This window comes from Mustelus asterias, chromosome 25 (genome assembly GCF_964213995.1).
Source record: "Mustelus asterias chromosome 25, sMusAst1.hap1.1, whole genome shotgun sequence".
NCBI lineage: Eukaryota > Metazoa > Chordata > Chondrichthyes > Carcharhiniformes > Triakidae > Mustelus > Mustelus asterias.
In genome coordinates, this window is record NC_135825.1 from 4,172,161 (window position 1) to 4,197,918 (window position 25,758).

General features: G+C 48.3%; 1 protein-coding gene across 2 annotated transcripts in view; it reads right to left on the bottom strand.

Annotated features, from left to right (window-relative positions):
• Positions 1 to 23,176, bottom strand: part of LOC144479222 (protein phosphatase 1H-like) — a 43,301-nt gene extending 20,125 nt beyond the window's left edge. Inside the window, exons 1-3 of one of the 2 annotated variants that reach the window (XM_078197884.1) lie at positions 22,930 to 23,176; positions 6,547 to 6,676; positions 572 to 898 (exon numbers count right to left, since the gene is read on the bottom strand). In XM_078197884.1, the coding sequence (XP_078054010.1) occupies positions 572 to 898; positions 6,547 to 6,676; positions 22,930 to 23,165 (693 nt within the window). In that variant the 5' untranslated portion in view covers positions 23,166 to 23,176. The remainder of the gene's footprint in view (positions 1 to 571; positions 899 to 6,546; positions 6,677 to 22,929) is intronic. The other variant, XM_078197885.1, reaches the window with a different exon arrangement.
• Between the last annotated feature and the right edge of the window lie 2,582 nt (positions 23,177 to 25,758).

Here is a 25,758-nt window from a genome sequence, read left to right on the forward strand (position 1 = left end):
CCACCCTCAGCACTGCTCATCATCAACCTACATTTTCACACTCAGGTTTCTGCAGGGGGGCTTTGGGGGAGGCGATGGTATTATCACTCGACTAGTAATCCAGAAACTCAGCTAACGTTGTGGGGACCCGGGTTGAAATCCTGTCACGGCAGATGGTGGAATTTGAATTCAACAAAAAAATATCTGGAATTAAGAATCTACTGATGACCATGAAACCATTGTCGATTGTCAGAAAAACCCATCTGGTTCACTAATGTCCTTTAGGGAAAGAAATCTGCCGTCCTTACCCGGTCTGGCCTACATGTGACTCCAGAACCACAGCAATGTGGTTGACTCTCAACTGCCTTCCAAGGGCAACTAGGGATGGGCAATAAATTCTGGCCAGTCAATGATGCCCATGTCCCATGAATGGATAAAAACAAAACTTAACCCTACCACCCTCTGCCTCAATGGCAAGAGAGTGCAACCCAATGAGTCCATGTGTCAGTGAGGGCCTCTGAGAGACTGCATGACAAAAAGCAAAGCCTCAATATTGGTTAAAGAGGGAGCGAGGTTCCTGAGGAAAGCTTACCATCTGCCGAAAGGCATTCTCGATTGCGCCGATAACGAGATACTCGTGGGAGATTTCCTTCTCCAGCAGAAAGCGTGACTCACTGTCAGTCGGGGGTTCCCAGTCGCCCTGGTGTGGGGGGCTTTTCGCACCGTCTCCTGTAGCCGCCCCGACATTGTTGCTGAGGCTGATGGGAGGTGGGACATCGCTGGCTTGCAGGATGTCAACAATGTCTTGCAGCTGTTCGCAGATGTGAAGGTGAAGGAGCTTGGCGGCCATCACAGCTGCATCTGGGCCCGCGTGGCCATCAAACAGCGCCCAGTAATGGAACTGAAGTCCGTCTCTTTCCTTGAAATACAAAACGAAAAAAGAACCGACTTATTGTACCCTGTGAATTACAAATTACACGGGATCTTCCTTGGTGTTTGGTTGTCAAGTAACATCAGAACAGGTTCCTCCGCTCTGCCGAAGGGTCATCCAGACTCGAAACGTTGGCTCTATTCTCTCTCCACAGATGCTGTCAGACCTGCTGAGATTTTCCAGCATTTTCCATTTTTGTAATATCAAAATGGCATTGGGGTGGCACAGTGGTTAGCACTGCTGCCTCACAGCGCCAGGGACCCGGGTTCAATTCCGGCCTCTGGTCACTGTCTGTGTGGAGTTTGCATATTCCCCCCATGTCTGCGTGGGTTTCCTCCGGGTGCTCCGGTTTCCTCCCACACTCCAAAGATGTGCAGGTTAGGTGGATTGGCCGTGCTAAATTGACCCTATGTGTCAGGGTGATTAGCAGGGTAAATATGCGGGGTTACGGGAATAGGGCCTGGGTGGGATTGTGGTCAGTGCAGATGGCCTCCTTCTGCACTGTGGGAATTCTATAATATTCTCCACATCATGGCATTCTATAAAACAGGTATCTAAACATTTATTACAGTGTGGTTTGTGGGATCTTGCTATGTGTAAATTGCCTGCTGTTTCCAACATTACAACAGTGACTACTCTTCAAAAGTACTTCATTGGCTGTAAAGTACTATGAGACATTCCTCACATCTATCGTTTTAACTACACGATCTGAAGAAACATTTGGAGAGTGCCTACCGCAACGTCAGGATTTCCCAAACCGTTCCTGCTGTGATGCAGGAAATGCAGCAGCCAATTTACTCAAAGTAAGATCCCGCAAACAGCAATGTGAGAAGGAGCGGATCTTTTTCACAGGGTTGGCTGGTTGGCCCGGAATGCCAGACAGAGATGTGCGGGTTAGGTTGATTGGCCAGGTTAAAAAATTGCCCCTTAGAGTCCTGGGATGTGTAGGTTAGAGGGATTAGTGGGTAAAATATGTGGGGGTAGGGCCTGGGTGGGATTGTGGTCGGTGCAGGCTCGATGGGCCGAATGGCCTCCTTCTGCACTGTAGGGTTTCTATGATTTCTATGATTTCTATGAGAACTGCCAATTCCCCTGCTCATCTTCAAATATAGAGCCTCGGGGTCATTACAACCATGGGACGTCAGTTAGTGCCTCAGTTCAACATTGTCGGCCAAGTGGTCACGTCTGAACATGATGACACAGCTACAATAGGAGGTCACATGACCCCAGGATCTCGCACAGAGCACAAGTACTGGATGAACTTAAATTACCTCGGTTGGAATTCCTTGGTGTCAGGGATTTGAGGAACCCACAACATTCTACAAATATCTCATCTAAAAGGTGGCACCTCAGACAGTGCAGCACTCCCTTAGTGCTGCACTGGAATGTCAGAATGGATTCCGATCTCAAGTCTCTGTTGGATGGGGTCAAACTCCTAACAGGCAGGGTCAAGGAGAGAGTGCGACCACCGAGTTATGGCCAACATGCGTGAAGGCTGATGATTCAGAAGGAACTCTTCCAGTGTAGACAATAAAATTATAACAAAACTTACTCAACTTATAAATCAAAGAAAAGGATTAATAAAGAAACTTCATTCCTCCAAACTTGAGGCCTCACCCTGGGCCACTCCAAGCAAAGATCAAAGAAAATTACAGCACAGGAGCAGGCCCTTCGGCCCTCCAAGCCTGCACCGACCATGCTGCCCGACTGAACTAAAACCCCCTACCCTTCCGGGGACCATATCCCTCTATTCCCATCCTATTGATCTATTTGTCAAGACGCCTCTTAAAAGTCACTATCGTATCTGCTTCCACTACCTTCCCAGGCAGCGAGTTCCAGGGACCCACCACCCTCTGTGTAAAAAACTTGCCTCGTACACTCCTTTAAACCTTGCCCCTCGCACCTTAAACCAATGCCCCCTAGTAATTGACTCTTCCACCCTGGGAAAAAAATTTCTTACTATCCACTCTGTCTGTGCCCCTCATAATCGAATTTAACAATTCCCAATATGTTCTTATTTATATTCAGTCAGCTGATCATCACATCATTCTGTCATTGGTTACATGGTTTACTGGGTCAGCTGACCCTTACAGCTTGCTACCATTGGTCACTACAACGGATCCAATGTTATCACCGGTTACATTCTAACAAAGATCTGACTGGGATATTCTGAATGATCCATTCTGAACGAGAACATGGAAGAGATTGAATCCCTGGTTATCCCGTGTAGTGAATCTCGGATCTGTCTGTCACTCTGTAACGTCACGTTGAATGCTGTGAAGGAACATCTCAGTGCGACTGCATATCGAACAGAGAATGGTGACACAAATCTCAACGGGGAGAGATAGGGAGCTCACGCTGGGGCTATTCTCAGCAGCACATTCAGAGGCTAACAATCTCCCCACATAGTCAAGATGGGGGTCATGAACTGAAATATTAACTTGGCTCACATTTAACACAAAACACCATCGTGGTGAAGGAGTTGATTCTTCGACCCTTCGAAGAGTCATCCTGACACAAAACGTTGACTCTAGTCTCTCTCCACAGACACTGTCAGACCTGCTGAGATTTTCCAGCGTTTTGTGTTTGATTCTTGCATCAGGCGCATCGCCTCATTCAGGGGTTGACTGTCATTTAAAATACCCACTGACTCTCTTCAGTCAGATTGTGTGGCATTTTGGTGGCTAGTGTTGCTCCCAACTCGCTCTCCTAACAATGACCAGCAACTAGGGAGTAAACGTGGCATTAGTCTCAACTTCAGGCATTGGTTAAAGGGATATTCACAGTTTTGTGTTCACTGTTGCTGAAGCTGTGAAGAGAACCTTCTGAAACCCATCAGCGGAATTTCTAGTGAACTGTCCAGGGCAACACCAAACCTTTAGCAACGCTTACTCCAGAAATATTCTCTTTAGGAGAAGTTCTCAGGTTCTCCGCATTCTCCAGCTTATCGGACACTTTATAGGGGTCCTTTGGGCAGTACTGTGGCAAGCACTGCTGCCTCACAGCACCAGGGACCCGGGTTCGATTCCCGGCTTGAGTCACTGTCTGTGGAGTTTGCACATTCTCCCCGTGTCTGTGTGAGTTTCCTCCGGGTGCTCCGGTTTTCTCCCGCAGTCCAAAGAAGAGCCGGTTAGGTTGATTGGCCATGCTAAATTGCCCCTTAGTGTCCTGGGATGTGTAGGTTAGAGGGATTAGTGGGGTAAATTTGTGGGGATAGGGCCTGGGTGAGATCGTTGTTGGTGCAGACTCAATAGGCCGAATGGCCTCCTTCTGCACTGGGGTTTCAACGATTTCTATGAGTCACTGGGAAATAGGGAGGGTTTGGACATTGACAATGTGCTGAACCAGAGCCACAACAATCAGGAGAGATCTGCGACTGGTGGGTGGGGCGATGGGGGGTGCCAAACCTGGCAATCCTCACCAGCCATGAGCTGGGAGGCCTGGAGCTGGAGGACGTCGCGGGGTAGGTCATCAGGTCATGGAGAGGCTGGTGTCTCTGAGGAAGGTAAGGGGTCCATGGGGCTGAAGCGTGTGACATTCAGGGTCAAGGCGCCAGGAACTGAGAACCCTCAACGTGACTGAGGCTAATCACGATGGGCAGCACGCACTGAGATGTCAGCCTGCGTGGTGTGACTAATGAATGCTCCCATCCCTCAGCTGAAACGTCTGGCAGAGTGGCAACCCCCCACCCTGCCGCCCTCCCAGACATCAGGGGATGCGTGCACGGCACACCAGTTCTCATATCCCAACACCAGCGCAGATACAGTCTTGCCAGTGGGCAGTATTGTCAGGAGAGTTATTAGAGCACGGCATTGAGGGCAGTTCCTGCTCACATGGGCAGATTGGGAGGCAGAGAGTGTGCAGAGCGCCAGCAGTCGGGCAACTGCTGGGAAGAAGGACCATGCTGAGTCTGAGGGAGGCGATGAGCTTCTGGAGTTGTCCACAAAGCAGCAAATGCAGGATGTCCAGCGGGACAGGTAGGCAGACCTGGCGGAGATCCCCGAGGGGCTGCTTGCCAAGGTCTCTGTCATGGAGAAATCCATGCGGAGCGTGAGCGCTGTGGTGCCCCTGAACTCCGAGCGCATGCCCTCACCCATTGAGGTGACCCTCATGCAGAGGCAGCTCCAGGGACAGAATGAGGGGTTCCTGGGGGTGCCCTCGGACCTGCAGGAGGCCAATGCCAGTGTGTGAGAAGGAGGCAGCGACCAGAGTCACTGATGGTTGCCCATCCTTCACTGGTGAGCAGGGAGTTGAGGACCCACCTCAGAATGGCTGACGAGGTAGCTGCCACCTGTCATGGAGCCGAGGGCACCAGCTCCTCCATCTCTCTGCCAGTCTCTGGCAACTGAGAGTTGCCTGATTATATTGTTGAGTGAACCCACCCGGGCAATGCCTGCTTAGACCACACCCACCAGAGGATGACCACCAGGTTCACCTGCACCAACAGAACAACGAGATCAGGAACCTGCCACCGATGCCACTCAAGCCAGATGTGTTATGTGTGTTGCATTGGTGTCAGACTATCATCCTATCCCTATAGTGCAGAAGAGGCCATTCGGCCCATCAAGTCTGCTTCGACTCTCTGACAGAGCATCCCTATCCCCATAACCCCACATATTTACCCCACTAATCCCTTTAACCTACACATCTTTGGAGTGTGGGAAGAAACTGGAGCACCCAGAGGAACCCCACGCAGACACGGGGAGAATGTGCAGACTCCACACAGTGACCCAAGGCTGGAATTGAACCCTTGTCCCTGGCGCCGTGAGGCTGATCACTGCCTGATCAGAGATGTCCAGAGTGCCAAGTTTCATTGGGTGGGAGTAGCCAGGAAACAGTTAAGTGTTGTGAGTCTGGGATGATGGCAGTGGAGTAGTAGTATCGTCAGAGGACAACGAATCCAGAGACCCAGGGTAATACTCTGAGGACCCGGGTTCAAATCCCGCCACGGAAGATGGTGGAATCTGAATTCAATAAAAATCTGAAATTAAGAATCTACTGATGACCATGAAATCATTGTCAATTGTTGGAAAAACCCATCTGGTTCACTAATGTCCTTTAGGGAAGGAAATCTGCCATTCTTACCTGGTCTGGCCTACATGTGACTCCAGGCCCACCCACAGCAATGTGGCTCACTCTTAAATCAGCACTGAGGTGCTAAGCCTACAGATTTCTGGATTAGCATCTCCAGGGAAATTCAAGTTACAGAAATCAGTAATTAGGACCAAAACTGCCGGCTAAATCTCTACTTTCAAACAGGCCAGCTTTATTAATACTGAATTCATTTAGCACCGGCTTGTCACCATCTGGCCAAGACAGACACAACTGGACAGTGACAAATGGCTAAGGAGCAATGCTACAACCCAGCAACAGGCAAGTTCAAAGGTCAAAGTGTGAAACAGGTATCAGGGTCAGATAAGGCAGGGGAGTAAGACTAGGCATTGGGACTTGACAGGGTAGATGCTATTTCCCCGTGTGGGACAGGCTAGGACCAGCTAGCATCACTCTGAGTCAGGGGTCACTCACTGGAGACAGAGATGAGGAGGAATTTCTTCTCTCAGAGGGTGGTGAACCTGTGGAATTCTTTACCGCAGAGGTCAAGAATTAGGGTGGCACAGTGGATGCCAACCACTCACCTTGCCCGCGCTCCCATCGTCTTTGACTGTCTCGGCCGCAGTTCCGTTCTTCCAATCCTTCCTCTCCACCTGCACTATTTCCCGGGCTGCTTGGTCTTCGTTGAGGACACTTTTTCCTGCGTTAATCACCCTTTAGATCAAAACAAACAGTGGTTGTTACTGTGGATGTGGCAGAGAGTCCCTCACCACAGGGGTAAAGACGGGTTCCATCCACGGAGAGCTCGTATGGAATGAAGCACATGCTCTGGGGTACAGATCAGCTATGACCTAACTGAATGATGGAAAAGGCTCATAAAATCCCAACAGTGCAAGAGGAGCCCATTCGGCCCATCAGGTCTGCACCGACTCTCCGAAAGAGCATCCCATCCAAGCCCGATCCCCATAACCCCACATATTTATAAAGGCAAAATAATGCAGATGTGGGAATCAGAAAATGCTGGAGAAACTCAGCAGGTCTGACAGCATCTGTGGAGAGAGAATAGAGCCAACGTTTCGAGTGTGGTGACCCTTCATCAGAACCCCACATATTTACCTCTCTAATCTCCCTAAACTACAATCTTTGGACACTAAGGGACAGTGGCTAGTCCCCTAAAATACACATTTTGGGACACTCCGGGACAATTTACCAATCCACTTAACCTACACATCTTTGGACACTAAGGGGCAATTTTAGCATGGCCAATCCACCTAACCCGCACATCTTTGGACTGTGGGAGGAAACCAGAGCACCCGGAGGAAACCCACACAGACACAGGGAGAACATGCAAACTCCTCACAGACAGTGACCCAAGGCCGGAATTGAACCCGGGTCCCTGGCGCTGTGAGGCAACTGTGCTAACCACTGTGCCACCATGCTGCCCAGGCTCATGGAGCTGAATGGCCTCCTCACGTTCCCATGTCCACAATGGCAGCGTCCTGTTAGTTGGCACCTTGTCACTCCACCTTTTCATCCAATGATGATATAGGATGGGTTAGAGCAGCAGACTAACTGTCACGATTCCTACATGACAACAATGATGTACTATCCTGCAGAAAGACTTCAGGGGCTGTGAAATCCTTTGGGATGTCCTGAGGTCCTGAATGGCATTGTGTAAATACAACCTTCTTTATTCTCAATGTGGGGATCGTTCCTCCTGAACGTGCTTCCAGGAACGGCAGCTTTGCGAATCATTAATCTGATCCAGGAGGAAACTCGTCATGTCGATATTTCTCAGATGGGTATCTGAAGGAAGTGCTTACTCATGTGGTAAAATTAGCACTGGCCTTGTAGAACCTAATGGCCACTTCCTGTTGCTACAGTTCTTAATTCCTAACAGCGCAAATGTTTCAATCTTCCAAACGTCTAGAGCGACAATTTAACAGTCACGCCCACTGGCGTTTATAACTCTCAAATCATCGGGTAAATAGGCCATTTGGCCCATTGCGCTTGTGAAGCCCTCTTCGAGAGTTATCCAATGAGCCGCAGTCCCTCCACTCTCTCACCTACCCAAAATATCAGCCATGATTGAATGGCGGAGCAGACTCGATGGGCCGAGTGGTCTAATTCTGTTCCTGTGTCCTATGGTCTTATAGTGCAGAGGAGTCCTTTCCAGTCCTCAAGTCAATAACACAAAACCAGATTATTGGGTCATCATCCTATTGCTGCTTGTGGGATCTTGCTGGGCATAAATTGGCTGTCATTTTTCCTGTAGCACAATGCCTTGAGATGTTGTAACGACTTTAATCAGGCAATTGAGTTGGGTCTGTTAGAATATGAGATCCCCGATTAAGGGTCCAATTGATGGGCCAATCAGGGAGCCTCTTACTCTGTATTTAACCAGGAGTGTCAGTTCCTCTGGGACTCCGAGTGAAGACTGCAAACTGGAAGCACTCTGTGTGCTGTTGTCAGACTTGTAAATAAAAGGATCTTCTGCCTCCGAGGACATCTTACAGATGTGCTGAGATTGTGAAAAGCACAATCGAAATGCAAATCCTCCTTTCATGAAGGTCACTGGTCTCATGTTTGAATAAAGCTGGAGGGAATTAGCCCAGTCAGTAGACAACAGTCATTCATCGATGCAAATTAAACGTGTGACCAACAGTCATGTTAAAGAAATGGAAAATGAAGCACGTTCTGCTCTTGGAAACTGAAACACAGAAGAATAAAAATAGGAAATTAGGGAAGTCACTTGTGTTTCTGTGTTTGTGCTTCTCTCTCTTCTGGATTCTGTGCAGTTAGCACCAGGGGGTGGATACGATTCACAAGTAACGTACCTCAGCCACGCCAGGGGACCCGAGAAGAGAAAAGACACCCACAACTACTTTTCGCCCAAGGGAACTCTGGGATTCCCGCAGTGACAGTCCCCTGGATTAGACCCCACCAATCTGTTGAAAGTTTTTTTTATTCAGTCATGGGACGTGGGCGTCACCGGCTGGCCAGCATTTATTGCCCATCCCTAGTTGAGAGTCAACCACATTGCTGTGGCTCTGGAGTCACATGTAGGCCAGACCAGGTAAAGACGGCAGATTTCCTTCCCTAAAGGACATTAGTGAATCACATGAGCTTTTCCAACAATCGGCAATGGTTTCGTGGTCGTCAGTAGATTCTTAATTCCAGATTTCTTTTATTGAATTCAAATTCCATCATCTGCCGTGGCGGGATTCAAACCTGGGTCCCCAGAACATTAGCTGAGTTTCTGGATTAATAGTCTAGTGATTATACCACTAGGCCATCGCCTCCCCTACAAGCACACTCGAGGCTCGGTTAACTGACTACGTGACCTCCTCTCAAACAAGTTGTGCTTTACTTACGCAGAACAAACTGATTTTGCAACTAATCATCACTCTGGGGTAACAGAGAAATGAGGGACTGGAAACAAGCGGGGAAGCGGGAGGAAAAAACATCTACCCGAGATGAGGGAGTAATCTGCAGAGAGAGGGAAGGAGGGAGCATGAGAGTGGGAAGGTACAAAGAGGCTTGTGTTTATAGAGTCATAGAGGTTTACAGCATGGAAACATGCCCTTCGGCCCAACTTGTCCATGCCGCCCTTATTTTTTTTAAACCCCTAAACTAATCCCAATTGCCCACATTTGGCCCATATCCCTCTATACCCATCGTACCCATGTAACTATCTAAATGCTTTTTAAAAGATAAAATTGTACCCGCCTCTACTACTACCTCTGGCAGCTTGTTCCAGACACTCACCATCCTGTGTGTGAAAAAAGTGCCCCTCTGGACCCTTTTGTATCTCTCCCCTCTCACCTATATGACACCTTTCAAGATTTCAGCTCATCCAATAGCCAATCAAGTACTTTTAAAGCGTGCCCACTGTTGTAAAGTAGGAAAAGTGAAGGCCAACATGTGCACAGCAAGCTCCCACAAACAGCAATTTGATCTTTATCAGATAATCTGTTTTTCTCTGTGGGTTGAGGAATGAATATCGGCCAAGACACCAGGGAACAACTCCCCTAATCTGTCCAAAAACAGTAGCCATGGGAATCTTTCACGTTCGTCCGAGAGGCGAGAGGATGTGACATCTTAACCCTGGAGATAATAAGTCACAGGGTGGCCTTCTAGTGCCTGGGGTCTGAATCCTGACAAGGAAAAGCCTGGGGAAGCTCATCTTTTCCTGCTTAAAAGAGGTGACTGAGATTTACTGGTCCAGTAAATCCGAGACACTACTTCAAACTAAACCCTGGCGTTTTTACATGGAGGTAATTGCCTGGAATGCGCTGTCAGGGGAGGTGATAGAAGCAGATACACTAGAAACATTTAAGAGGCATCTATTATTATTATTTTTATTATTCTCTCAAGTAGGCTTACATTAACACTGCAATGAAGTTACTGTGAAAATCCCCTCGTTGCCACACTCCGGCGCCTGTTCGGGTACACTGAGGGAGAATTTAGCACAGCCAATGCACCTAACCAGCACGTCTTTTGGACTGTGGGAGGAAACCGGAACACCCAGAGGAAACCCACGCAGACACGGGGAGAATGTGCAGACTCCACACAGACAGTGACCCAAGCCGGGAATTGAACCCGGGTCCCTGGCGCTGTGAGGCAGCGGTGTTAACCACTGTGCCACTGTGCTTGGCAGATACATGAATAGACAGGGAATAGAGGGATATGGACCATGTAGAGGCAAAAGGTCTTTAGTTTAGAAAGGCGTAATGTGTTGGCACAGGCTTGGTGGGCCGAAGGGCCTGTTTCTGTGTTGTACAGTTCTTTGATGGCTCAAGAGTCAAGCAGGGGAACAATAAGCTTAGGACAGATATTGGGAAGGAATTCTCAATGCACAGGAATGAACTTTGACAATGAAAGCAGACATCACAGACAGCTAGTTTCTACAATGGTATCCAGGACATGATCCTACCGGCCGTTCATCATCATAGAAACCCTACAGTGCAGAAGGAGGCCATTCGGCCCATCGAGTCTGCACCGACCACAATCCCACCCAGGCCCCACTCCCACATATTTTACCCACTAATCCCTCTAACCTACGCATCCCAGGACTCTAAGGGGCAATTTTTTTAACCTGGCCAATCAACCTAACCCACACATCTTTGGACTGTGGGAGGAAACCGGAGCACCCGGAGGAAACCCACGCAGACACGAGGAGAATGTGCAAACTCCACACAGACAGTGACCCGAGCCGGGAATCGAACCCAGGTCCCTGGAGCTGTGAAGCAGCAGTGCTAACCACTGTGCTACCGTGCCGTCCTCTGTGCTACCGTGCCGCCCTTCACCCCACACTCCCGCTGCAGCGAGGTCGGAGAATTTGGCGGCCCAGCCAAATCGCCGTTCACTGGAGCGGGATGGGAAAATCCCGCCGGTGTAAATGGTGGTAAGATTCCGGCCTCAGATATTAAATTCTCATTCATGTGTTCAAATCTCTCCAAGGGCCTGCCCCTTCTCAGCCTCCGTAATCTCATCTGGCCTTACAACTGTTCGAGATCCCTGCACTCACCCTATTCTAGTCTCTCGGAGTAATTGTCACTCCCTTCACTCCATCACTGACGCCTGTGTCTCAACACACTCAGGAGGGCAGCTAAGCTCTGGAATTCCCTGTCCAAAGACTATTTCCTCGGGTGGATGAAGCTATTACAAGGGGGCATAATTATAGGGTTCATGGTGGGAGATATAGGAAGGATATCCGAGGTAGGTTCTTTATGCAGAGAGTGGTTGGGGTGTGGAATGGACTGCCTGCAGTGATAGTGGAGTCAGACACTTTAGGAACATTTAAGCGGTTATTGGATAGGCACATGGAGCACACCAGGATGATAGGGAGTGGGATAGCTTGATCTTGGTTTCAGATAAAGCTCGGCACAACATCGTGGGCCGAAGGGCCTGTTCTGTGCTGTACTGTTCTACGTTCTATGTTTCTGTTTAACTAGACTCTAAGCAATCACTCTGAACAGCTCCTAAAGTCAATCTAAGTTGAATAACCGTCTTTATCTGAATATATCTCGTGATACTTTGAAGGCATGAGAAAAAAATAGATACTTGTTTTCATTCATTGTCGTAATCTTTCTCAGATCTGTCCCGCGATAGACCTACATCACCTCTCAAACCTATTTAAAGAGTTATTTTATTATCATCAAAGACACAGCTGGAGGGTGCGAGCTGATTTTCCATTGATAACTAACTCAATGCCGCCTACAGAAAGGGGGGTTCTTGTTCACAGAGATTCGTACAAGCGAGTGTGAAGATCTGTCTCCACCTCCACATCAAACCTGGTCAACAGCGGAGGAGCAGGAGAAAAGGAAGGTTGCAAAGAGAGGAAGAAAGAAAAGAAAGACAGGTTTGCTGCACATTTCACAAGCTCAGGGTTCGTCAAAGTCCTTCACAGCTAATTGAATTACTTCCGCAATGTGATTGTTGCTGTGATATTGGAATCTCAGTTGAGCTGTTCTAGGTTTCAAGTCATGGCCCCTCCTCTCCAACCACACCCCAACTTTCCTGCTATTGGCCATTTCACCGGCAAATCCGTACAGTACACAAACACACGCTATACAGACAAAGCATACCGTTTATAGAGAAGGAAAGGAGAGAGTGCAGAATGCAGTGTTACAGTCATTGCTAGGGTGTAGAGAAAGATCAACTTAATGCGAGGTAGGTCCATTCAAAAGTCTGACAGCAGCAGGAAAGAAGCTGTTCTTGAGTCGGTTGGTAGGTGACCTCAGACTTTTGTATCTTTTTCCCGACAGAACAAGGTGGAAAAGAGAATGTCCGGGGTGCACAGGGTCCTTGATTATAAGACCATAAGACATAGGAGCAGAATTAGGCCACTCGGCCCATTGAATCTGCTCCGCCATTCAATCATGGCTGATATTTTTCTCATCCCCATTCTCCTGCCTTTTCCCCATAACCCCTGATCCCCTTATTAATCCAGAACCTATCTATCTCTGTCTTAAAGGCACTCAATGATCTGGCCTCCACAGCCTTCTGTGGCAAAGAGTTCCACAGATTCATCACCCTCTGGCTGAAGAGATTCCTCCTCATCTCTGTTTTAAAGAATCTTCCCTTTAGCCTGAGGTTGTGTCTCTGGTTCTAGATTTTCCTACTAGTGGAAACATCCTCTCCACATCCACTCTATCCAGGCCTCACAGTATCCTGTAAGTTTCAATAAGATCCCCCCTCATCCTTCTAAACTCCAATGAAAGTCCTCAACCATTCCTCATACGACAAGCTCTTCATTCCAGGGAGCATTCTTGTGAACCTCCTCGAGATCTTTTCCAAGGCCAGCACATCCTTCCTTAGATATGGGGCCCAAAACTGCTCACCGTACTCCAAATGGGGTCTGACCAGAGCCTTATACAGCCTCAGAAGTACATCCCTGCTCTTGTATTCTTATGCTGGCAGCTTTGCCGAGGCAGCGGGAAGTGTAGACGGAGTCAATGGATGGGAAGCTGGTTTGCATGATGGATTAACCCTTGGATCCTTTTCTCTCACTCAAAGCTGATTTTCCCCAACACCATTTTTTTGGTAAAACTGTTTAAGGAAAATGCAAAGATAATTTCTTTCTTAAAAATGACTTTTCTTCTAGGAATGTTTTGGCAGCTGTATCCAGGGTGAATCTTTAATTAATGGAGACAAACAATTCCGGAGGAGTTGGCAGCTTCTGCCAAGGTCCACACCCCTCCAGCACTGGCATGGTTCCCTGGGCAAGGTGAGAGAAAGCAACATGGACTGGACATCCACCCAGATCTGAAAATACAACCTGGATCAGGGGAGCGGGGGTTGAGAGGGGGAGTCTGCAAGCAAACATACAGCAATTGTTCAGGCTTGTAAATTGTAGATTTTTTTTAAATTCATTTGTGGGACACGGGTGTCACCGGCCGCACCAGCATTTATTGCCCATCCCTAATTGCCCTTGGAGGGCAGTTGGGAATCAACCACATTGCTGTGGCTCTGGAGTCACATGTAGGCCAGACCAGGTTAGGACGGCAGATTTCCTTCCCTAAGGGACATTAGTGATCCAGGTGGGTTTTTCCGACAATGGTTTCATGGTCATCAGTAGATTCTTTATTCCAGATACTTTTTACTGAATTCAAATTCCACCATCTGCCATGGCGGGATTCGAACCCAGGTCCCCCAGAACACTAACTGAGTTTCTGGATTAATAATCTAGCGATAATACCACTGGGCCATCGCCTCCCGCACTGCTTTGATCACATTTGTCTGCATACAGAGGAACTTGACTCATTGAGGTCTACAGCACAGAAAAGGCCCTTCGGCCCATCTCGTCTACGCCAGTCAAAAACCCCCATCTGACTATTCTAATCCCAATTTCCAGCGTCTGGCCCAGAGCCTTGTATGCCTTGGCATCGCAAGCACACATTTAAATACTTCTTAAATGTTATGAGCGTCTCTGTCTCCACCACCCTTTCAGGTAGCAAGTTCCAGACTCCCACCGCCATCTGGGTGAAAAAGATTTTCCTCAAATCCCCTCCAAATCTCCTGCCCTTTAGTTTTAATCTATGCCACCTGGTCATTGATCCCTCGACCAAGGGGCATACTTTCTTCCTATCTATTCTATCTATGCCCTTCATAATTTTATACAACTCAATCACGTCCCCCTCACTCTCCTCTGCTCCAAGGGAAACAACCCCAGCCTATCCAATCTCTCTTCATAACTAAAACTCTCCAGCCCAGGCTACATCCTGGTAAATATCCCCTGCGCCCTTCCCAGTGCTATCACAGCCCTCCTATAATGCGGTTTCCAGAACTGCACTCAATACTCCAGCTGTGGCCTAACTAACATTTTATATAGTTCCAGCATAACTTCCCTGCTCTTAAACCCAATGCCTCAGCTAATAAAGGCAAAGTTTATTTATTTGTCACAAGTAGGCTTACATTAACACTGCAATGAAGTTATTGTGAAAATCCCCTAGTGGCGACCTGTTCGGGTACACTGAGGGAGAATTTAGCACGGTCAGTGCACCTAACCAGCACGTCTTTCGGACTGTGGGAGGAAACTGGAGCATCCGGAAGAAACCCACGCAGACACGGGGAGAACATGCAGACTCCACACAGACAGTGATCCAAGCCGGGAATCAAACCTGGGTCCCTGGCACTGTGTGGCAGCAGTGCTAACCACTGTGTCACCATGCTGCCCAATATATATATATATGCGCCTTCTTAACCATTTTATCCACCTGTCCTGCTGCCTTGGTGTACAAGCACACCAAGGTCCCTCTGATCCTCGGTGCTTCCCAGGGTCCGGTCATTTATCATGTATTCCCTTGCCTTGCTTGTCATGTCCAAGTGCATCACCTCACACTTATCCAGATTGAATCCTATTTGCTACGGATCAGCCCATCTGTATCCTCCTGTAGTATCAGATGGAGAGAAGATCCCAAACAGCCCTGTGCAAACATTGTCCTATCAAAATGATTGGAGAAATGGGATGATTCCTATTAGAAACAGAGCACGTGACATGCGCTGATGGTGGAAGTGCCCTCTGGATAACAAAGCTTGAAGTTAAACGTTAAAGTTTATTTATTAGTCACAAGTAAGGCTTACATTAACACTGCAATGAAGTTACTGTGAAAGTCCCCTAGTCGCCACATTCAGGCGCCTGTTCAGGTCAATGCACCCTAACCAGCACGTCTTTCAGAATGTGGGAGGAAACCGGAGCAGACACGGGGAGAACGTGCAAACCCAAGCCGGGAATTGAACCCGGGTCCCTGGCGCTGTGAAGCAGCAGTGCTAACCACTGGGCCACCGTGCCGCCCTGTCATTTATTCCTTCTTCAGGAGCACTCAAGAAATCGCAAGCAGCAGAGTCACGAGGGTAATGAGCAGAGAGGGTATTTCACGGAGGTGACTGCAGTATTCAGTGAGGATCCACTAACACGCCTCTATCATGTGAGCTCCGTCTCTTTCTGCAATGTCCACCACAAACACCCAAAGTGCTTTCTCAGCACTGAGTCCAATGTTTTGCAATGATCTAAACCAAGGTCACCCCCCCCAGGCAAGGAGACATGCCCTTTGTACATCACTTTACTGTTTCTCAAATATCAGAAATTGCTTCACAAACAGCACATGTATATTCACACTAAATCACACTCCGCACTAACCACCCACCATCGCATTTATCATCTCCATTGTCAGACTATCCAGAATTTCCTCCAGCTAAAAGCTGCACGGAAAACCAACAGCATCATCTTTAGCCCCTAACACCACACCCCACCCCACACTACACTCGATGGACCGAATGCCGTCATTCTGCAATGTAGGATTCTATGATTCTATAAACTCCCTCAATTCTTTGCCTGAGGTTGAACTTCACAACCTCAGTGTCCTCTTGATCCCACGATAAAATTTATAGAATCCCTACAGTGCAGAAGGCGGACATTCGGTTCATCGAGTCGACACCACTTCTCTCTGACAGAGTACCTCACCTGGGCCCTGTCCCCTACCCTATCCCCGCCACACCACACCTTTACCATGGCTAATCCATCTAACCCGCATATCTTTGGACTGTGGGAGGAAACCGGAGCACCCGGAGGAAACCCACGCAGACACGGGGAGAACACGCAAACTCCACACAGTCACCCAAGCCGGGAATTGAACCCGGGTCCCTGGCGCTCTGAAGCAGCAGTGCTAACCACCATGCCGCCCTTCAGATCCCAGACTTGCTCCATCACAAAGGTTGCTTACTTACACGTCTCCGCGTTACTCACCCTTGGCCTCTATGTGCTACAGGAACCCTCATCCACATCTTTGTCATCTCCACCCTTGCTCATTTAGCCGGTATCCCATCTTCTTAAACTCTATAAGCTCCAACTCATTAAAAACTGCAAGTATCCTTTATCCTTTAGGAGAAGAAATCTGCCATCCTTACCCGGTCTGGCCTACATGTGACTCCAGACCCACAGAAATGTGGTTGATTCTGACATGCCCTCTGAAATGGCCTGGCCATTTGTATAAACTGCTAAGAAGGAGTCAATAAGGAATAAAATTGGACGGATCACACGGCATTGACCTCGGCACTGGAAACAACAACATCAAACCCAGTCCTGACGACCCTGCAAATTTCTCCTCACCAACTTCTAGGAGCTGGTGCCAAAATCAGGAGCGCTGTCTCACAGACTAGTCAAGCAACAGCCTGACACAGTCATTCTCATGGAATCATACCTTACAGATAATGTCCCAGATAAACATTACCATCCCTGGGTATGACCTGGCCCACTGCAGGACAGACCAAGTAGATGTGGTGGCATCACAGTGGCGTATAGTCAGGAGGGAGCTGAAAAGGATTCATGGCACCAGGTCAAACATGGTCATAGAGGTGTCCAACATGGAAACAGGCCCTTCGGCCCAACTTGTCCATGCCGCTCAGTTTTTACCACTAAGCTAGTCCCAATTGCCCACATTTGGCCCATATCCCTCTATACCTATCTTACCCATTTAACTGTCTAAATGCTTTTTAAAAGACAAAATTGTACCCGCCTCTACTACTACCTCTGGCAGCTCGTTCCAGACACACACCACCCTCCGAGTTAAAATTGCCCCTCTGGACCCTTTTGTATCTCTTCCCTCTCACCTTAAACCTATGCCCTCTAGTTTTAGACTCCCCTACCTTTGGAAAAAGATGTTGACTATCTCCCGTATCTATGTCCCTCATTATATTATAGACCTCTATAAAATCACCCTAAGCCTCCTACGCTCCAGGGAAAAAAAAGTCCCAGTCTATCCAGCCTCTCATAACACAAACCATCAAGTCCCGGTAGCATCCTAGTAAATCTTTTCTGCACTCTTTCTAGTTTAATAATATCTTTTCTATAATAGGGTGATCAGAACTGTGTGTACACAGTATTCCAAGTGTGGCCTTACCAATGTCTTGTACAACTTCAACAAGATGTCCCAACTCCTGTATTCAATGTTCTGTAAGAAGTCTCACAACACCAGGTTAAAGTCCAACAGGTTTATTTGGTAGCAAAAGCTACTAGCTTTCGAAGCGCTGCTCCTTCATCAGGTGAGTGATCACCTGATTATTAGCAGCCATGGCTCACGCAATGCAGAACTATGCTCTGATCAAACCTGTACACATCACAGGTGTGATCTCACCAAATCGCTGAGCATTTACAGGAAGACATTCATATTCTTATCCCCCAACACTTTTGCAATACTTGTCATTTTCCTTCCTGTTTGCTTTACCTGCGTGTTTAATTCCCATGTTTTGTGTGCAAAGTACCCATAATCTTTCTGAACACCAATATTTAATAGTTTCTCAGTGTTCAAAACATTTTGGGGGTGATCTTATCAAATAAATTCTAAGTGCCGAATGAGCATGAAAATCCATTTTTTCAGTGAGCTTCCAGACACGATCTTATGGCACTAAGTGCAAAAAAAAGGCAAATGTGATTCACGCCAGTGGAGGGAGTGGACAGTCTGTTCATGCCGTAAAGCCGGCTGCTCACACTAGAGGGCGCTATCATGATTACCAGAATGACGAGCCAGTAAGATCGCCGCCATTTTGTTTTTTTATTCTTCCAACCAAAACGAATCACCTCACCTTCTCCCACATTTACTCCCCATTCACTTACACCTATCGATATCCCTCGGTAGATTCCTTACGGGGACTTCCCAAAAGTTGGGTCCATCTCTCATGCCCACCCCACTTCCCACCCGACTTCCGAGGGTCCCTACTTCTAGGGGGCAAATAGTTAAAATTCCTCCTTCCTACCCCCCTCCTCTTCGTGTCCTCCTCACAGCTCACTTTCCCTGTTAATTTAGTATCATCTGCAAGTTTGAGTACATTACGCTCAGTTCTTTCATCTAAGTCACTAATACTTAGTGTAGTACTAAGTAGTGTAATACTAAGTAGCTGAGGCTCCAGCACTGATCCTTGCAACACCCCACTAGTAACAACCTGCCAACCCAATAATGACCCACTTATTCCCAATCTCTGGTTTCTATCCATTAACCAAACTTCCACGCATAGGGTTTACCATCCCCAACCCCTTGAGCCCTTATGCTGTGTTACAAACTTCTCTGTGACATTTTGTCAAATACTTTGCGAAATTTCAAATGTACCACACCCATTGGTTCCCTTTTATCCACCTTGCTGGTAACATTCTCAAAACCTCAAATGGATTTGTCAAACTATTTCCATGTCTCTGCCTAATCATTACGCTGTTTTTAAGCGTTCTGTTGCCACTTCCTTCATGGATTCCAGTATTTCATGTTTTGCAACAGAAATTGCTCCATGTCCTTCTGAAATTCTACTCGATATGCTCTGCCCCAGAATCTTGTCCTTCCTCATTTGCTCAGTGGAATTAGAGAAATGTTATAAATCCAGTTCAACACAACAAACCCCAGGTCCGACATTGCACTTGCCCAGATTTTCTTCCGCCGTGCACGTTGAGAAAGGGTTTGGCACAAAGACTTGGCTTTTGAAAATGCCTCAATTACCTCAATCAATCAAGCAATGGAAATGGATTCTTATGCCCTGTCTCTCCAAGAACCAGTTTGTCAAACATTCCATTAACGTTCCTTCCTCCCACACTCCACAGCTCATTAAAAATTCAAGATTAAAATCAACATCCATTATCTCATCTCCTGCCCTGCCCCTTCTCAACCTCAGTGCAGCTCAGAAACATGAATTCCATCTGGCTAGACCTGCCTCCATCACCCCAGCTTCATTTAAATACCACGTGGAAATAAAAGCTAGAGTTAAGAAAGCCCACCAATGCTAAAAGCTCAAGTTAAGAGAGCCCACCGACACCTCTATTTTCTCAGGATGCTAAGAAAATTTGGCATGTCAGCTACGACTCGCGCCAACTTTTACAGATGCACCATAGAAAGCATTCTTTCTGGTTGTATCATAGCTTGGTATGGCTCCTGCTCTGCCCAAGACTGCAAGGAACTACAAAGGTTTGTGAATGTAGCCCAATCCATTACGCAAACCAGCCTCCCATCCATTGACTCCATCTACACTTCCCACTGCCTCTGGAAAAGCAGCCAGCATAATTAAGGACCTCACGCACTCCAGACATATTCTCTTCCACTTTCTTCCGTCGGGAAAAAGATACAAAAGTCTGAGGTCACGTTCCAACCGACTTAAGAACAGCTTCTTCCCTGCTGCCATCAGACTTTTGAATGGACCTACCTCGCACTAAGTTGATCTTTCTCTGTACCCTGGCTATGACTGTAACACTACATTCTGCACTCTCTCATTTCCATCTCCCCTGTGTACTCTGAATGGTATGTTTTGTCTGTACAGCGCGCAAGTAACAATACTTTTCACTTTTTAACCCTTTAAATGTATTTAAAGGGCTTCCCGAAATATGAACCCCCCCGCAGGTAGGGAAATCCCCTGTCGCCAATGTAACATTGCGTCGGCGAGGTTTATAAGAGCTATTGTAAAACGGGAAGCTGTCACAGCAAATCTGCCGGGGGCGCAAAGGTAAGTATAGCCTCCAGCGGGGAGAGGGACATGCCCTGGTAGTGCCAACCTGTTTGTGGGAGTTTGGAGGGGGGGCGTTTCTCTCCAATGCAGATCGGGGCACCCTTTAAAGATGGTGCCACCACCAGAGTGTTGACACAAAGCATGCCCCCAGAATCTCTGTTGCACTGAGTGCCAGAGAATCGGGAGAGAAAACCCGGCTGTGCCACTGCAGGGATACCCGTCGGTTGTCCGTGTGCAGCTGACACTCTGACAAATGAATGGAAGATTCCACCCACTGCTTTGAAGGGAAGTGGGAGGTCTCCCAATCTCCTGGCTAAAAATCTACCCTCCAATCGACATCACTTCAAGAAATCCTTGGGTCAATATCATACTGCTGTTTGTGGAATCGTGCTGTGCACAAAGTGGCGGCCACGTTTCCTTCATTATAACAATGGCTACATTTGAAAAGTACTTAATTTGGTTGTAAAATGCTTTGGGGTGTCCCAAGGTCACTATAAACGGAGAAATTTGCTTTATTTCATGAACAGCCATGTTGTAAAGTTGACCCATCCTTGTTCTCAACTACCCACACCAGAGAGAGTAATTTCCATCTATCTACACATTCTAAACACCTCAATCAGAACACACACACACACCTCCCGCCCCCCCCCCCCCCCCCCCCCCCACACAGTCTTCTATACGCCGGGAAAACAAACAAAGCTTAGAAAATGTGTCCTTATTATCCCTTTAATCCCGGGTATTGTTCTGGTAAACACACAAACACACACACATAGTTTCATTTTCTTTAAAGAACTAAACTCCACATAAAATACTGAGAAAAAATGGCTAAACCAAATGACGTCAGCTAGCTAGTTTTCCTCATAGAATGAAATAACACAGAAGGAGGCCATTTGGCCCTTTGTGTGTATGTTAGCCCTCTGAAAGAACCATCAATTAATCCCACTACCTCTTCCTTGCCCGTAACTCTGCAAATGCTCCCTCCTCCCAACATTTATCCAATTTCCTTTTGAAAGTTGTTCTGAATCTTTTTGGGCTGGACATTTCTCAGAAGACTAAGGAAATTTGGCATGTCAGCTACGAATCTCATCAACTTTTACAGATGTACCATAGAAAGCATTCTTTCTGGTTGTATCACAGCTTGGTATGGGCTCCTGCTCTGCCCAAGACCGCAAGGAACTATAAAAGGCCGTGAATGTAGCCCAATCCATCACGCAAACCAGCCTCCCATCCATTGACTCTGTCTACACTTCCCGCTGCCTCGGCAAAGCAGCCAGCATAATTAAGGACCCCATGCACCCCGGACATTCTCTCTTCCACCTTCTTCTATCAGGAAAAGGATACAAAAGTCTGAGGTCACGTACCAACTGACTCAAGAACAGCTTCTTCCCTGCTGCTGTCAGACTTTTGAATGGACTTACCTTGCATTAAGTTGAGCTTTCTCTACACCCTAGCTATGACTGTAACACTACATTCTGCACTCTCTCCTTTCCTTCTCTATGAACGGTATGCTTTGTCTGTATAGTGCGCAAGAAACAATACTTTTCACTGTATGTTAATACATGTGACAATAATAAATCAAATAAATCAAATCAAATCAAATCAAATCAGAGAATTTCCAAACTCCACACAGCCACCCGAGGCTGGAATTGAACGGAGGCAGCCGTGCTAACCACTGTGCACCGTGGCACCCTAATGGATAATACAAATCAGGTAGATTTCAACTAAGAGGGGTTGACTCTACATGCAATGATTAGAGAATAAAGGAACAACACAGAGATGGATCATAATCTAATCAAAGGATTCAGGTGGTTTATATATAGAATCATAGAATCCCTACAGTGCAGAAGGAGGCCACTCGGCCCATCGAGTCTGCACCGATCACAATCCCACCCAGGCCCTAGCTCCATAACCCCATACATTTACCCTAGCTAGTCCCCCTGACACTAAGGGGCAATTTGGTGTGGCCAATCCACCTAACGGGTACATCTTTGGACCGTGGGAGGAAACTGGAACACCCGGAGGAAACCCATGCAGACACGGGGAGAGCATGCAAACTCCACACAGACAGTGACCCGAGGCCGGGAATCGAACCCGGGTCCCTGGCGCTGTGAGGCAGCAGTGCTAACCACCGTGCCGCCCAGGGGTGGGGAGCGAATACCGCACTCTGATTCAATCATCCCTTGGAATCTTATCACCGTTGACGCCAGCAGGATTTTCCCATCCCACCGTGGCGAACTGGGCTCTGGCTGAGCGCCAAGTTCTCCGAGCTCGCTGCGGCGAGAGCGTGGCGTGAATGGCCGGTGAGATGGTGCCCTTTAACTTTCTCTACTCTAAAGGAGTACCCAGCCTCTCTAATGAAGACATTGCTTTAATTTTGGGAGGATACTTGCTGCTCTCTCTCTCTCTCTCTGCAATGTTTCCCCTGGAAGTTCATTGAAGACAGTTCAGTCTCTCTCTAAGTTTCCTGACTCTTGCTCTATACTCACTCGGCGTATCCAGTGTGCCAGGGCAGTGCCAATCGGCTGCGGCTGCCCAGCGCTGGCACCAGGATGGGTCTGCCGCTGTGATCCGCCGCTCGCTCGCTCTCCTCCGGACTCAGCTGCAGGAAGACCGGCCGCGAGTACGGAAATCTGGGGCCGGAGTCCGGGCAGCTCCCGGCGCCGGAGCTGGAAGCCGTGCCCCCCACCAGCTGAGCGACCGCCGCCTTCACCCGGCTGATCATCCTCCCTCCTTCCCTCCGCCCGCCCGGCCGGCGCTGCGGCGCAATCCCCGCCCCGCCCCATTTTGCTGGAAGGGCGTGGGAACCACTAACCCCACCTTCCCTGTGCCCGCCTCCATCCCGCCCCCAGGGAGAGGGGAGGGGGGATGCCCTGGGGTGTGGGGCTGGACATTTGAGAGAATGTGGAGGAATTTTAGAGAATAGGGGAAATGTGGGAAAGGGGGAAGTGTTGGGAGAATGTCAGTGGGAGGGGTGAGGCGTGGTGGGGTGAAGGAGCAGCTGGGGGAGGGGATTTGTGGGGAGCGCAGCTTAGGAGAATTCTCCGGTCTCGCGCGCCCCGCCGTCGCTGCCAGCGAAGACCGAGAATTTGGCGCTCAGCCAAAACTCTGTTCACTGCAGTGGGACTGGAAAATTCCAGCAGCAGGCGAGGTCGGAGAATTCCGGCCCTGGGATCCAAACTGACTAAACACCTATTGGGTCTGATCCGATGCTTGGAATTCTCCGGTCTCACGCGCCCCACTGCCAGCGAGAATGGAGAATTTGGCACTCAACTCGCAGCGGGACCGGAGATCACTGCAGCGGGACTGGAGAATCCAGCGGCAGGCGAGGTCATAGAATCATAGAAACCCTACAGTGCAGAAGGAGGCCATTCGGCCCATCGAGTCTGCACCGACCACAATCCCACCCAGGCCCCACCCCCACATATTTACCCGCTAATCCCACTAACCCACGCATCACAGTACTCTCAGGGGCAATTTTTAACCTGGCCAATCAACCTAACCCGCACATCTTTGGACTGTGGGAGGAAACCAGAGCACCCGGAGGAAACCCACGCAGACACGAGGAGAATTTGCAAACTCCACACAGACAGCGACCCGAGCCGGAAATCGAACCCGGGACCCTGGAGCTGTGAAGCAGCAGTGCTAACCACTGTGCTACCGTGCCGCCCTCTCCTCCAACCCATTGGTCGGAGAATTCCGGCCAATGGGTTGGAGGAGAGCATTGAGATATGGAAGTCGGAAGAGATTAGGTGGGGAAACTGAGGGGGTGATTTGGGGGAAGGGGGTTGGGGAGGAGGGGGTGGTTGTGGTGATATGAATCGATAGTTGCTCTGCCTGGGCCCAGGGGATGAGGAAATGGATGCGTTGCAAGGAAATGGGAATGAGGGGTGGGGCACAGATAGGGAAAGGGGCTGTGGAGAGATGTCAAAGTGGGGAGGCTTTTTAATTTATTGGTTCATTGGGATAAGGGTTTCGCTGGCAATGCCTGCATTTATTCCCATCCCTAATTGCCCTTGAGGAACAAAGAACAAAGAAAATTACAGCACAGGAACAGGCCCTTCGGCCCTCCAAGCCTGCACCGACCATGCTGCCCAACTGAACTAAAACCCCCTACCCTTCCGGGGACCATATCCCTCTATTCCCATCCTATTCATGTATTTGTCCAGCCGCCCCTTAAAAGTCACTAACGTATCTGCTTCCACTACCTCCCCTGGCAGCGAGTTCCAGGCACCCACTACTCTGTGTAAAACACTTGCCTCATACATCTCCTTTAAACCTTGTCCCTCGCATTTAAACCTGTGCCCCCTAGTAATTGACTCTTCCACCTTGGAAAAAAGCTTCTGACTATCCACTCTGTCCATGCCCCTCATAATCTGTAGACTTCTATCAGGTCGCCCCTCAACCTCCGTTGTTCCAGTGAGAACAAACCAAGTTTCTCCAACCTCTCCTCATAGCTAATGCCCTCCATACCAGGTAACATCCTGGTAAATCTTTTCTATACCCTCTCCAAAGCCTCCACATCCTTCTGGTAGTGCAGCAACCAGAATTTAACGCTATATCCCAAGTAGGAGGAGTTAATAATGCATTCATCGCTGCAATCCCTGTGGCATAGGTACACCCTCAGTGCTGTTAGGGAGGGAGTTCCAGGACTTTGACCCAGCGACAGTGAAGGAATGGCCAATATATTCTGAATAGTGTCGAGCTTCTTGAGTGTTGTTGGAACTGCACTCATCTAGGCAAGTGGAGATCTTTCTGGTTGTATCACAGCTTGGTATGGCTCCTGCTCTGCCCAAAACCGCAAAAAACTACAAAAGATCATGAATTAAGCCCAATCCATCACGCAAACCAGCCTCCCATCCATTGACTCTGTCTACACTTCCCGCTGCCTCGGCAAAGCAGCCAGCATAATTAAGGACCTCACGCACCCCGGACATTCTCTCTTCCACCTTATTCCATTGGGAAAAAGATACAAAAGTCTGAGGTCAGGTACCAACCGACTCAAGAACAGCTTCTTCCCTGCTGCCATCACTCTTTTGAATGGACCTACCTTGCATTAAGTTGATCTTTCTCTACACCCTAGCTATGACTGTAACTCTATATTCTGCACTCTTTCAATTCCTTCTCTATGAACGGTTATGTTTTGTCTGTATAGCGCGCAAGAAACAATACTTTTCACTAATGCATGTGACAATAAAAAATCAAATCAAAATGTATTCCATCACACTCCTGACTCATGCCTTGTAGATGGTGGACAGGTTTGGGGTGTCAGGAGGTAGTTATTTGCCTCAGAATTCCCAGCCTCTGACCAGTCCTTA